This window comes from Salmo salar, chromosome 25 (genome assembly GCF_965601325.2).
Source record: "Salmo salar chromosome 25, fSalSal1, whole genome shotgun sequence".
In the NCBI taxonomy this organism is placed as follows: domain Eukaryota; kingdom Metazoa; phylum Chordata; class Actinopteri; order Salmoniformes; family Salmonidae; genus Salmo; species Salmo salar.
The window spans coordinates 16,481,869-16,495,334 of NC_138315.1; the positions used below are offsets into that span (position 1 = coordinate 16,481,869).

Below are 13,466 nucleotides of genomic sequence, written 5' to 3' on the forward strand. Positions count from 1 at the left end.
CAAGTTGTTTTGTTTTGTTAAGAATTTAATTCAAATCTATTTTTAGGCCTTATCAATAATGAATTTAATCTTACTTATTGAAAACCTTTGGCATGTCCATGCTCAGCCATAATGTAATTTACAGCAGGCCTAGCCTCTATATCACTATATTTCTACATTGAAGCTATGCAATTTCTTAGAACAATGTGGTCTCCAAACAGGTTCACGTTAACATATTTAGAATAGATGGGATAGGTCTACATTTTGTTATTTTGTTTCTGTAAGCTGTTTAACTTCTTTGGGAACGGGGGGCAGTATTGAGTAGCTTGGATGAATAAGGTGCCCAGCGTAAACTGCCTGCTACTCAGGCCCAGAAGCTAGAATATGCATATAATTAGTAGATTTTGATAAAAAAAAACACTTTAAAGTTTCCAAAACTGTTAAAATAACGTTTGTGAGTATAACAGAACTCATATGGCAAGCAAAAACCTGAAAAAAATCTAACCAGGAAGTGGGAAATCTGAGGTTTGTAGTTTTTTTAAGTGATTGCCTATCCAGTATACTGTGTCTATGGGGTCAGATTGCACTTCCTAAGGCTTTCACTAGATGTCAGCAGTCTTTAGAACGTTGTTTCAGGCTTCTACTGTGAAAGGGGAACGAATAAGAGCTGTTTGAACCAGGGGTCTGGCTGAAAGCCTTGAGCTATTTATCACGCACGGCCGTGAGCACGAGCTCCGTTCCCTTTCCTTTCTAAAGACAAAGGAATTGTCCAGTTGGAATATTATTAAAGATTTATGATAAAAACATCCTAAAGATTGATTCTATACATCGTTTGACATGTTTCTACAAACTGTAATGGAACTTTTTAGACTTTTCGTCTGGACTTAGTGCCCGCGCCTTGTGCATTCGGATTAGTGAACTAAACGCGCAAACAAAAAGGAGGTATTTGGACATAAAGATTAACTTTATCGAACAAAACAAACATTTATTGTGGAACTGGGATTCCTGGGAGTGCATTCTGATGAAGATCATCAAAGGTAAGTGAATATTTATAACACTATTTCTGACTTTTGTTGACTCCACAACATGGCGGGTATTTGTATGGCTTGTTTTGGTGACTGAGCGCTGTACTCAGATTATCGCATGGTGTGCTTTCACCGTAAAGCTTTTTTGAAATCTGACACAGCGGTTGTATTAAGGAGAAGTTTATCTATAATCCTATCTATCCATAACACTTGTATCTTTCATCAAAGTTTATGATGAGTATTTCTGTAAATTGATGTGGCTCTTTGCAAACTCACCGGATGTTTTGTAGGCAAAACATTACTGAACATAACGCGCCAATGTAAACAGATTTTTGGATATAAATATGAACTTTATTGAACAAAACATACATGTATTGTGTAACATGAAGTCCTATGAGTGCCATCTGATGAAGATCATCAAAGGTTAGTGATTCATTTTATCTCTATTTCTGCTTTTTGTGACTCCTCTCTTTGGCTGGAAAATGGCTGTATGTTTTTTTTGTGACTAGGCGCTGACCTAAAATAAAAGGAATAAAAGTATGAGAAAAAGGGCGAATGGCTCCTAGTCCTAGAACACAAATGTACACTTCAGTACTGCAATAGAACTGTTGTAGAACTGAATGTATAAAATGCACCCTTTACCATTATGCCAAACAAGTTAATTCCAGTTCCTATTTTCCATTCTGCCTCAGTCTCCTCTCTTGCTGCATGAACTTCTGAGGCTCCAGAGAGAGAGAGAGAGAAGCTGCACTTCACAGATAGTTACTGGGCTAGGCTTGAATATTGAGTTGAATATTTAATTCACAACACCCACACACACGCTCAGCGCTAAAGGGTTTGACACAGGCTGCAAAGCAACCTGAGGCTAGTGCATTAGCTAGCTACTTCAGAGGGGAACCAATGTGGCCGGGCGTGATTAGTCAACCGGCAGTAATTACAGACGGACGCTACTCTGCTCTCCTCCCTAAGAACCTGCAGCACCGTTTGGACTTCAAAGCTCCAAAATAAAACACCAGCAATTCTTCTATTTTAGTGCATTGGCTTTGAATACAGTACTTATACATGTAGAATATACACTGAGTGTACAAAACATTAAGAACACCTGCTCTTTCCATGACATAGGCTGACCAGGTGAATCCAGGTGAAATCTATGATCCGTTATTGATGTCACCTGTTAAATCCACTTCAATCAGTGTAGATGAAGGGTTTTTAAGCCTTGAGACAATTGAGACATGGATTGTGTATGTGTGCCATTCGGAGGGTGAATGGGCCAGACAAAATATTACAGTGCCTTTGAACAGGGTATGGTAGTAGGTGCCAGGCGCACCAGTTTGAGTATGTCAACAACTGCAACGCCGCTGGGTTTTTCACTGTCAACAGTTTCCTGTGTGTATCAAGAATGGTCCACCATCCTCCAGTTGTGTCAAACTTGACACAACTGTGGGAAGCATTGGAGTCAACATTGAGGCTGTTCTGAGGGCAAAAAGGGATGCAACTCAATATTGGGAAGGTGTTCCTAATGTTTTGTACACTCAATGTAGAACGATGAGTTGCCTCATGTCAAGGCTGACTAAAGTAAGACACTGAATCTATATTTATCTAGGATTATCTTGCAGGATTTAAAAAAAATCCTTCATAGAAGAATTCTGATACATTTTATGGCCCCTGTTGTCTACAGGTTAGAAGGACACAGCAGCCAATGGGATTAGAGGAAGGTGTGCAAGAGTGCAAGAGCATTATTCACAGAGCATTATTCACAGGCTTGTGCAAGAGCATTATTCTAGGACATACAGAGCCACCTGATTAAAAACCTAGTCCAAATACTGCTTAAGGTACTGTAGAGCTGGGATCATCAACTAGATTATTTTTCTTGAGCGGATGGTCAGGGGGACGGAATATAATTACAAATAATTTTAGACCATAAGAAGCTCAAACAGATATAATATTTGATTAAAACATAATCATTTCAAACCTTGCCTACATTTGTTTACGATCACATACAGTATATCTCTCTATTATGCGTGGGAATACTTTGGAACAGTATTCAAATCACTTGGAGCTGATTTGCTGGTGTTTTTTGACAGTCTTTTATGTCCAACAATTAAACAATTTTGCTCCGAAAACTTGGTGGGCCGCCAGTTAGGGAACCCTACTGTGTACGAGCTGACAACTCTCCTCTCTCACACAGTGTGATGCAAGCTCTATGTAACAAGTGAACCATGTCTGGACTATAAATCCTATGGCCAGGGGTGAGAGTAGATTGAATTTCTTTCCCGGTGCAGAACCTCTTATGTGTGCACAAGCTTCTTGTCGAACCACATCGCATTTTGGAGCATAAGGCTATACCACCGGTTTTCAAGGCCATGCGTTCATTTTTCATGCCTCTGGCATGCAGTAATGATAAATAATGGTGTAAAAGCCTACAGTTTTCTTGATATTTTTTTTATTTATTATTGTGATAGCCCAAGTCCCCCTCCGCTTCTCCATCACCCAAATCCAGACAGCTGAGGTTCTGAAAGAGCTGCAAAATCTGGACCCCTACAAATCAGCTGGGCTAGACAATCTGGACCCTCTCTTCCTAAAATGATCCGCCGCCATTGTTGCAACCCTTATTACCAGCCTGTTCAACCTCTCTTTCGTATCGTCTGAGATTCCTAAAGATTTGAAAGCGGCCGAGGTCATCCCCCTCTTCAAAGGGGGAGACACTCTAGACCCAAACTGTTACAGACCTATATCCATCCTGTTCTGCCTTTCTAAAGTCTTCGAAAGCCAAGTGAACAAACAGATCACTGACCATTTCGAATCCCACCGTACCTTCTCCGCTGTGCAATCTGGTTTCCGAGCTGGTCACGGGTGCACCTCAGCCACGCTCAAGGTCCTAAACGATATCATAACCGCCATTGATAAAAGACAGTACTGTGCAGCCGTTTTCATCGACCTGGCCAAGGCTTTCGACTCTGTCAATCACCACGTTCTTATAGGAAGCCGTCGTTTCTCTAATGACTGCCTCGCCTGGTTCACTAACTACTTCTGAGATAGAGTTCAGTGTGTCAAATCGGAGGGCCTGTTGTCCAGACCTCTGGCAGTCTCTATGGGGGTGCCACAGGGTTCAATTCTCTGGCTGACACTTTTCTCTGTATATATCAATGATGTCGCTCTTGCTGCGGGTGATTCTCTGATCCACCTCTACGCAGATGACACCATTCTGTATACATCTGGCCCTTCTTTGGACACGGTGTTAACAAACCTCCAAACGAGCTTCAACGCCATACAACACTCCTTCTGTGGCCTTCAGCTGTTCTTAAATGCTATTAAAACTAAATGCATGCTCTTCTACCGATCGCTGCCCGCACCCGGTGGGCCCCGTCCAGGATCACTACTCTGGACGGTTCTGACTTCGAATATGTGGACAACTATAAATACCTAGGTGTCTGGCTAGACTGTAAACTCTCCTTCCAGACTCATATTAAGCATCTCCAATCCAAAGTGAAATCTAGAATCGGCTTCCTATTTCGCAACAAAGCCTCCCTCACTCATGCTGCCAAACATACCCTCCTAAAACTGACCATCCTACTGATCCTCGACTTCGGCGATGTCATTTACAAAATAGCCTCCAACACTCTACTCAACAAACTGGATGCAGTCTATCACAGTGCCATCTGTTTTGTCACCAAAGCCCCATATACTACCCACCACTGCGACCTGTATGCTCTCGTTGGCTGGTCCTCGCTACATATTCGTCGTCAAACCCACTGGCTCAGGTCATCTATAAGTCTTTGCTAGGTAAAGCTCCGCCTTATGTCAGCTCACTGGTCACCATAGCAACAACCACCCGAAGCACGCGCTCCAGCAGGTATATTTCACTGGTCATCCCCAAAGCCAACACCTACTTTGGCCGCCTTTCCTTCCAGTTCTCTGCTGCCAATGACTGGAACGAATTGCAAAAATCACTGAAGTTCGAGACTTGTATCTCCCTCACTAAGTTTAAGCGTCAGCTGTCAGAGCAGCTTACCGATCACTGCAGCTGTACACAGCCCATCTGTAAATAGCCCATCCAACCAACTACCTACCTCATCCCCATATTTGTTTTAGTTTTTCTGCTCTTTTGCACACCTTTATTTCTACTTGCACATCCTCATCTGCACATATATCACTCCAGTGTAAATTGCTAAATTGTAATTACTTTGCCACTATTGGCCTATTTACTGCCTTACCTCCTTACTTCATTTGCAGACACTGTATACAGATTTTTCTATCGTGTTATTGACTGTACATTTGTTTATCCCATGTGTAACTCTGTGTTGTTGTTTTTGTCGCACTGCTTTGCTTTATCTTGGCCAGGTCGCAGTTGTAAATGAGAACTTGTTCTCAACTGGCCTACCTGGTTAAATAAAGGTGAAATATATATAGAATATTTTTTTATTAGACTCATGTTTTACCTGTACAGTGTACCCCCACTATTCATTTTGCCGGGACGCCGTACCGGACCGTACAGCCTTACTTTCACCACTGCCTATGTCATAGGCTTTATATAGCCCAAAAACAACAGTGAGATTTGCTCATATGATGATGTACTCACAGATGGGGTGAGCTTCAGTTCAGATCTCTCTCTGTCCCCCTGCTCAAAAAACTCACTGGTGACCAGTTCTGCCACCTAACAGGAGAACATCAGAACAACTATTAGCATGAGAGAACACAAGGATTTTTACAGGAATACAGTGAAATGCCAGGCCTGAGAGTATTCACAATATCCTAATATACACTTTTCCGGTGTGCGTGAATGAAAAAGCCTGTCCTTTTTACCTTGCGTGATATTTCCCAGGGTTTGGTGACGGCCCCCAAGTCACACGCTGTCATCAACATGGACCTGTGAAAGTTCAGTCAGACATTCGTAATCTCAGTTGAAACACCCACAATGCCCTCAAAAAAATAAAAAAGCAGTTTTCTACATCACTATGATTTACTTACCTACACATGTCTCTGTGGCCTTTCACGTTCCAGTTGTATTCGCCTTTGTTGACCAGCTCAAAAAATGTGTTTCTGTTCCTAAAAGAGAGGAAGGATGAATTCTAGGCCATTTTGTTCACTCTAGTGTGAGTGATATACAATCCACAAGGAGGCAGTACAGACTAGAATATTTGTTATCTAACCAAGAGCTGTGAGCATGAGAATACAAACAATGCATTCTTACCTGTACATCAAGTTGGTATGTAAAAAAATAATAAGATAGACAAAACAACTAAACTGACTGCACTACGCTTTATGCTGTATGAGACGATATCGTCAAATATGTTTATTTCAAATCCCATCTGCCGGATACAATAAAGTACATACTCGAAGTATAGAGTGAGGTCAGTGGCCAGGATGGACTGTTTCAACAGCTGCATGAGGTCACCGTACTCTCTGGACGACAGGTTGGAGAAGATGTTGTGTCCCTGCACACACAGAAGAAGAGGCTCAGAAAACATTTCATGAATCACTGTCTAATTCAGCCTGAGTGCCAGTCTGTTTGTGCTATTATGCTCCCTGCAACTCCCTGTCACTCTTGGCTCAACAACGACAGCATTTACGTTGGCAAGAGCACAACCCGATCTGGTACCAGGCTTTGTCTACTTCATCAACGTGAACACAATAGTTCTTATGGATTTCTTTAACCCGGTACAGGTGAATAAATAACCTAAACAGTGTTTTGTGGCAAAATCTAGTCCAATCTGTACATGAGCAAAATAAAGGTGTCATGATCTGACTAGCAACTCCAGCATGACGTTGTGGCTGTCAGCACATTCAGTCTGTATCTTGAGAGGGATTCCTCAAGTGTCACATCTTTATGTGTAGTGCTGATAAAGGGGATGGTGTGAGCGTGACACTCACTGTGTGTGTGTGTGCGTGTGCGTGTGTGTGTGTGTGTGTGTGTGTGTGTGCCTGGAGTCAAAGGCAATCCTGCCAGAGGCAGGAAGACGAACCATCAGGGATCAGTGGGAAAGCTCTTAAGAAGTAAGTGCCACTTCTCACTCTCTCTCCTTTTCATATCATTCCAACAGATCTCTCTCCATCATATATATATAATATATCCCAGTCCCACTTAGAGTGCCCATCACCAGGGGAATGCCCAAGAAGAGAGAGATGGTGAGATATGGGGAAGGAGAGAGGGGCTTCTTGAACCGGGTGACCCCTGATTCTCTCTGTTCACGCTCGAGCTGAGACTGAGGTTTTCTCCAGCACTGCAAGACCAGCCTCTATCCTCAGTTCATTGGTTCCCATGAAATATTGAATACCATAACGTCAGAGACGTAGAGTTCTTTTTTCCTTCACTCTATCTTAATGAGAGGAAAAGAGAGAGCGAGAGAGAGAGAAAGGGAAAGACTGATAGCGGAGGGAGTGGCGTTCGTTCGTCGAGACGTTCCGTTTTAATGAATGGTTCCTGCTGGTTGGTGGACTGAATCCGTGCGCTCGTTCTTTTCCCCTTCAATTAGACGCACTGCTCAATGATATGCTAATGACCATGGCAGTAATTCAGCCACTGTATCAACAGAAACCATTATGCTAGTCACAGCAAACATTTGTCAGCTTACTGTGTCGTCAGCGTCGTGATAACGAGTCTATTGGAGCCCTGCTGGCTAGCTCTTGTTTCAGCAGACACCATGAAAACACAGCTAATTACCGACTGTCTGTCTGACCACACAAAACCAGTCGCTTGCTTAAAACATCTCTCTCAACCAATCATTGTTTTTGTAATGACATTGATTTTTTTTGGGGGGGGGGGGGGGGGGGGGGGGGGCGAGGAGTAGCGTGATGTTTGTCTATTCTGATCGCTTCTCGCGCTGAGAACGTGGCTTTTTGTAATCCTGCACAAAATGATGTTTGTAGTCTGTCAGTAGCGACACAGTGATGTACCTCACCTCACTCTGCAGGATCATAACAGCGTGGTTGAAGTGGTGATGCTCGAGAGTAGCTGAGGTTCCATACAACAGAGACAGGGCTGAACCTGTCCTGTGAAAGTCAAAGAGAGAACGACAAAGAGAGAAAGGGGGATACATGGAGAGAGAGAGAGAGAGAGAGAGAGAGAGAGAGAGAGAGAGAGCGTTAAACAGGCAAAGCACAACACAAACACTGGAAGAGAGAGGATCCTCCATTGAGACCTCGCTAAGTCTCTTCACTAAATCACTCCACAGTCCACTGTCAACATGTTCTCACAGCTCAATATTGCAGCAAGTGAAGCTAATATCAGAGTCTGTGGAGGGAAAACCTTCAGTGTTCACCATCTGGAATCATTCTGGGCCAATGGGTCAAAATGACACATGGGCTCCTGATGGTGACTGCGGCGTGTGGGCAGATCCACTAGATTCAACAGTTGTTTTTCCTGCGGCTCTAATTGTGCTCTCCACCCCAGCCGCGTTTAAACTCTCTCTCTCTCCTCTCTCTCTCTCTCTCTCCCTCAAACAGACTCCTATGTACATCTTATGCAATTTGTTTCTCCACTCTAGTTGAGCTGGGCTGGATTATAACAGATTGTTGCAGGTGGGCTAGCAGTGCACAGAGTGTGTGTGTGTTAGTGATGGGTGGGTTGACTCATAGAGAGAAAACAATGCATAAAAGATCCATGAATGTATAATTATTGTGCAATTAATACTGATAGACTACATTGAGTTTTTTTCTTTCATTATTTTTATCTGGCGTTAGTGCGTAAGCCTAAGCTTTAAGGTCTAACTGTACGCACGCCAAATACACAACAATTACCAAATGCTTTTGGAAACTTGGGTAGAAAAGTTAACGCCGATCCACTGAGGCAAAAAGGTTGGAGATGAATTCAGTTTGAGAAAAGTTGCGAAATGGAGAGTTGAAAATAAAGACAAGGGAGGGCCAGAACAGTAGCCTAATGTTTGAGAAAGATCTTATGTGCGATGACTGTGAGGCGCTGTACAAATTTGACAGTCACAAAACTGGGACTTCAACTATTGAACGTCAAGGGAACTGTACTGTCTATAACAGTGGAGGCTCCTCAGAGGAGGAGGAGGAAAGGGACCATCCTCCTCAGTGAATTTCATAAACATTTTAATAGTGAAACACTTAAAAAGTTAGATAATAACTATACAAAATATATTCACGTCACCAAATAATTGATTAAAACACACTGTTTTGTAATGAAGATCTACAGTAGCCTCAACAGCACTCTGTAGGGTAGCACCATGGTGTAGCTGGAGGACAGCTAGCTTCTGTCCTCCTCTGGGTACATTGACTTCAATACAAAACCTCGGAGGCTCATGGTTCTCACCCCCTTCCATAGACTTACACTGTAATTATGACAACTTCCAGGGGACATCCTCCAACCTATCAGCGCTCTTGCAGCATGAACTGAGATGTTGTCCACCCAATCAAAGGATCAGAGAATGAATCTAGTACTGAAAGCATAAGCTACAGCCAGCTAGCACTGCAGTGCATAAAATGTGGAGAGAGATTTCGTATTTTATTTTCACTTTCACTTACTAAGCTATCAAATGCAGCTAGCTAGTTTAGCCTACTCAAATACCCAGCTGAAACAGAGGGATGCTATGTTAGCTAGCTGGCTATGACTATCCAACACTGGAACTCTTCCGTCAAGGTAATTTATTGCCACTGGAGCCCGCCGGTGTAACTACTAAACTGCATGCTGGCTGTATACTGTACTGCATGATTGAAGAAGGTGTACTAACATGTTAGTTCTACTAGCTATGTTGACAATGACGCTACTTTAGCTAATATGGTGACAACGATGTAGGCTGTGTGTAAAGTTTTTTTTGCCTGGTCACCGACAGCTGCGTTGTGCACTGAAGTCCACAAGCGAGGGGAAAAGGTGAGAGGAGGAGAGAGCATAGATGAGAGAAGGAATACAACGTTTGCGTGTGATCAGGGATGTATTCATTCCGCCAATTCTGTTGAAAAAACGTTTCTAAACGGAAGCAAACAGAACGAAACTGGGATAAACATACCTGAATTTGTCCAATATAAACTCTTGTTTGCAACTGTTGGACTAATGATTACACCCTAGATCAGCTAGATGCAGGCAAGAGTGTGCAACAGCACCGACCTCCAATGGTCTATAACCTCTCACATAGCCTAACATAATATAAACTCCTGCTGAATTAAGCAGTTTTTACATTCAAATTATACACCAAATATACATTTTTACTAGGGAACAGGAGTGGAGAAATATGATTTATTTCTTTCAGCATCTTGAGATAATGAATACGTGGTTAGGGACCGTCTGTAAAGGTGCTATCTTTATCAGCGTCATAAACTCTGATAGTATTTACACCACATAAAATATGCATCCAAGCCGAACTGAAATCGTATCAGAAACATGTTGGGTTGGTTTCACAGCTTGTAATTCCCTTTAAACCGGTAAAACTGATGTCATTTGGAAATGTAGTCTTCTTCTAGGGCAACAAGTAATGACAGAAGAGATGTATCTAATTATAGACAAGTTGACTACCAAATGTCAGAAAATATAGGCAGAAATATAAGCCGATGTAAATTAAGCTTAAAAAAAGAAATCCTACAGCCCACGTAACAAAAACATTCTGGCATCTCTGACTGCACAGCGCTTTTTCTGTTTTTGTGGGTTATATATATAGCTTGCCGGTTGCGGATGGATTATTAGCAATTACGGGTGGGGTGAATAAACAACTGACCCACGCATCACTAGTGTGCATGTGTGCCTGCAAGCGTGCGTGTGTCTACGGACAGGGTCACCCACTTGGCCTGGAAGGCGTTGTTGGTTCCTCTGTGGTCCAGGTCGTGACAGACACAGCCCACTATAAGAGCCAGGATCTCAATCTCCGTCAGGGTCTCTTGGAAGCCTGCCGTCTATAGGGACACAGCAGGGACAGGATGTCACTCAGGGGCCACACACACAAGTAAACATAAACCCACACACACACAAACATAAACTAAAACACACACACTGTAGGTAGGATGAGCATGGCGATGAAGTAAACAACATGTGTAAATTGGAGTTAGGTCGCTATGGGGTTAACAGTTAGTAGTAGTGTACTGTAGGTCTGGGTTACTTATTAAAACACAGCACTCCTGGGCTCTAAACGGCTTACACACAACTATTTCATCTCCCTCTTGGCATAATCAATTCAGATGGGACATGCATAAATGCTGTGCTTGATGACATAAAAAAAGATTGAGAAGGAGCGGGAGGAAGATGGAGAACAATGGACAGAAGATGAAGCAGTTGGTGCGCATTAGTCAGTGTCCACATGTGTTGGGGCACGTGTGGTGTATTTGAACGGTCTCTGTTTAGGCTAATGATAGGCTAATGCTAGACTCCCTGTGTGTTCTCCATATTCACCGTTAGAATGGCGAACATGCACTGGCAGACGTTGAAGGCGTGCCTCCAGTTGTGGTACAGCACCATGCGGTAGTTCTTCCTGACCGTCAGCAGCCATCTGCACAGAGTCTGTAGAGAGTCAGGGGCACAAGAGGGATGGACAGAACAGGGTCCGTCAGCAGACAGTAGGCTGGTGCGTCAGCTCTCACACTCAGGCCGGGATTCAATCCGATCGCCCTTTGTCCGCAATGTACGTTTTAAGGACATCATTTACGCTGCATATGTAGGCTCAATCGGAAATGTCTTTAATGGTGCATTGTCCAAATCCGCAATCGTATTGAATCCCGGCCTCAATCTAACCTGCCATAGCAGTGTTTCCACCGCTGTTGTTAACAAACACACACTTCCTATTGTGAAGCTACAGGTAACTGCCAAAATAATGGAAACACTTGAGTAAATGAGGGATACAAAGTGTATTGAAAGCAGGTGCTTCCACACATCCCATCATGCTTAGGGTCATGTATAAAAATGCTGGGCACGCTATTATTTTGGCTACCATGGCTATGCCCCCATAGAATGACAATGCCCCCATCCACGGGGCACTAGTGGTCACTGAGTGATTAGATGAGCATGAAAACGATGTAATCCGTATGCCATGGCCGTCTCAGTCACCAGATCTCAACCCAATTGAACAGATTCTGGGGCGGCGCCTGAGACAGCGTTTTCTACCACCATCAACAAAACACCAAATTATGGAATTTCTCGTGGAAGAATGGTGTCGCATTCCTCCAATAGAGTTCCAGACACTTGTAGAATCTATGCCAACCAAAGTGCATTTGTTTCCTTTATTTTGTCAGTTACCTGTGTGTGGCAGCAGTAGCAGTAGTAGTAGTAGTAGTAGTAGTAGTAGGTCTTTCCTGTTGAAAACCATTCAGTAATTGTACTTTACCATGTGGAAAAAGCTACTGTGTAAATACCACACTGCATATTTGATTGAATAGCGGGCTCTGTCAGAGCATTGGGTCAGAGCCGCTCTCACCTCGTAGTCGATCTTGAACTTCTGCACCATGCCCAGCTCCATAAACATCCTGAGGGCTGCGGTTATCATGGCGTCCACATCCAGAGAGAAATCATCAAAGGAAAGCTTATCGATGCCAAGCTCGCAAACAAGGGGGATGTTAGCAGCCTGGGTTATGGAAAGAAGAGAGAGAGAGGTCGTGCCATTTTGAGACACTGAAAATTCAACATATGGAGAGTTGCTAATGAAGACTCTGAGAGCTCGTGTTTAGAAAGGGTTGAAAATTAATGAGAAAGTATCACCAGTGGAATTCATTGTTGTTAACTTCCTGTGAGCTCATTAACAAATCGTGGTAGTATTCTATATTTAACCTATAATACTAACACAGAAACACCACTAAACCAATTTAATCATCCCAAGACTTCAATCCACAGAGAGCTCTCTAATGAAAACCAAAGCATAATTGTTCAGAAAGACTGAGAATTTAAGTTGTTGTCTTATTGGATTACATGTGCCATTGGTCTTTCTTTCTAAGGGGGATTTGGTAACATCTCAGAATATGAATGCTTTGCTGTTCTCCTTCCCCAATCCCTGGGGCTGCGGGTAGAGGATACAGCAGAAGTACCATCCAGCCTCACTTCCACCAAGAGAAAACAGCAGAGCAGAGCAGCCAGGAAAGCCCACCTTTTCTAGGAACCGTTTGTCTTTCAGGTCAGCAGGTGCGTCGGGCTAATTCAACGCCTTAGGTTATGAATTGTAGCCAAGTTTTTATTTGCCGGTGACATTTACAATTCTCTGGAATCTGGGGTAGAGTGTGTTTACTGAGGTTCTGTATGTAGGCCAGTTATGAAACGGGTAAAGGCAGGGTGGGTGCTGCTGAGCACTGTGCTGTGCCTGCATGTGGTGAGGGGGCTGGAGATCTGACAGATGTCACATTGCACGGCTGATGCTCAGTGCTAATGGCCACCGGGACAAGCCCCATATCAAAGAGCAAGAAAGACATTTAAGACATCACACAGGTCTGAGAATGTTTTTTTTCTCGGATTGGTTCCAGAAGCACGCTCTATTATTGTCTAAATAATGCAATGAAAGTGATTGGCTATTGATTGACTAATTCATTCCAAATACC

General features: G+C 43.2%; 1 protein-coding gene across 1 annotated transcript in view; it reads right to left on the bottom strand.

Moving 5' to 3' along the window:
* The window catches only part of pde11a (phosphodiesterase 11a), a 55,427-nt gene that overhangs the window by 10,082 nt on the left and 31,879 nt on the right, over window positions 1-13,466 (bottom strand). The window contains exons 11-18 of the mRNA XM_045707785.2: window positions 12,359-12,505; window positions 11,341-11,448; window positions 10,738-10,847; window positions 7,904-7,994; window positions 6,339-6,439; window positions 5,973-6,050; window positions 5,808-5,871; window positions 5,584-5,658 (exon numbers count right to left, since the gene is read on the bottom strand). Coding sequence (XP_045563741.1) covers window positions 5,584-5,658; window positions 5,808-5,871; window positions 5,973-6,050; window positions 6,339-6,439; window positions 7,904-7,994; window positions 10,738-10,847; window positions 11,341-11,448; window positions 12,359-12,505 — 774 coding nt within the window. The remainder of the gene's footprint in view (window positions 1-5,583; window positions 5,659-5,807; window positions 5,872-5,972; window positions 6,051-6,338; window positions 6,440-7,903; window positions 7,995-10,737; window positions 10,848-11,340; window positions 11,449-12,358; window positions 12,506-13,466) is intronic.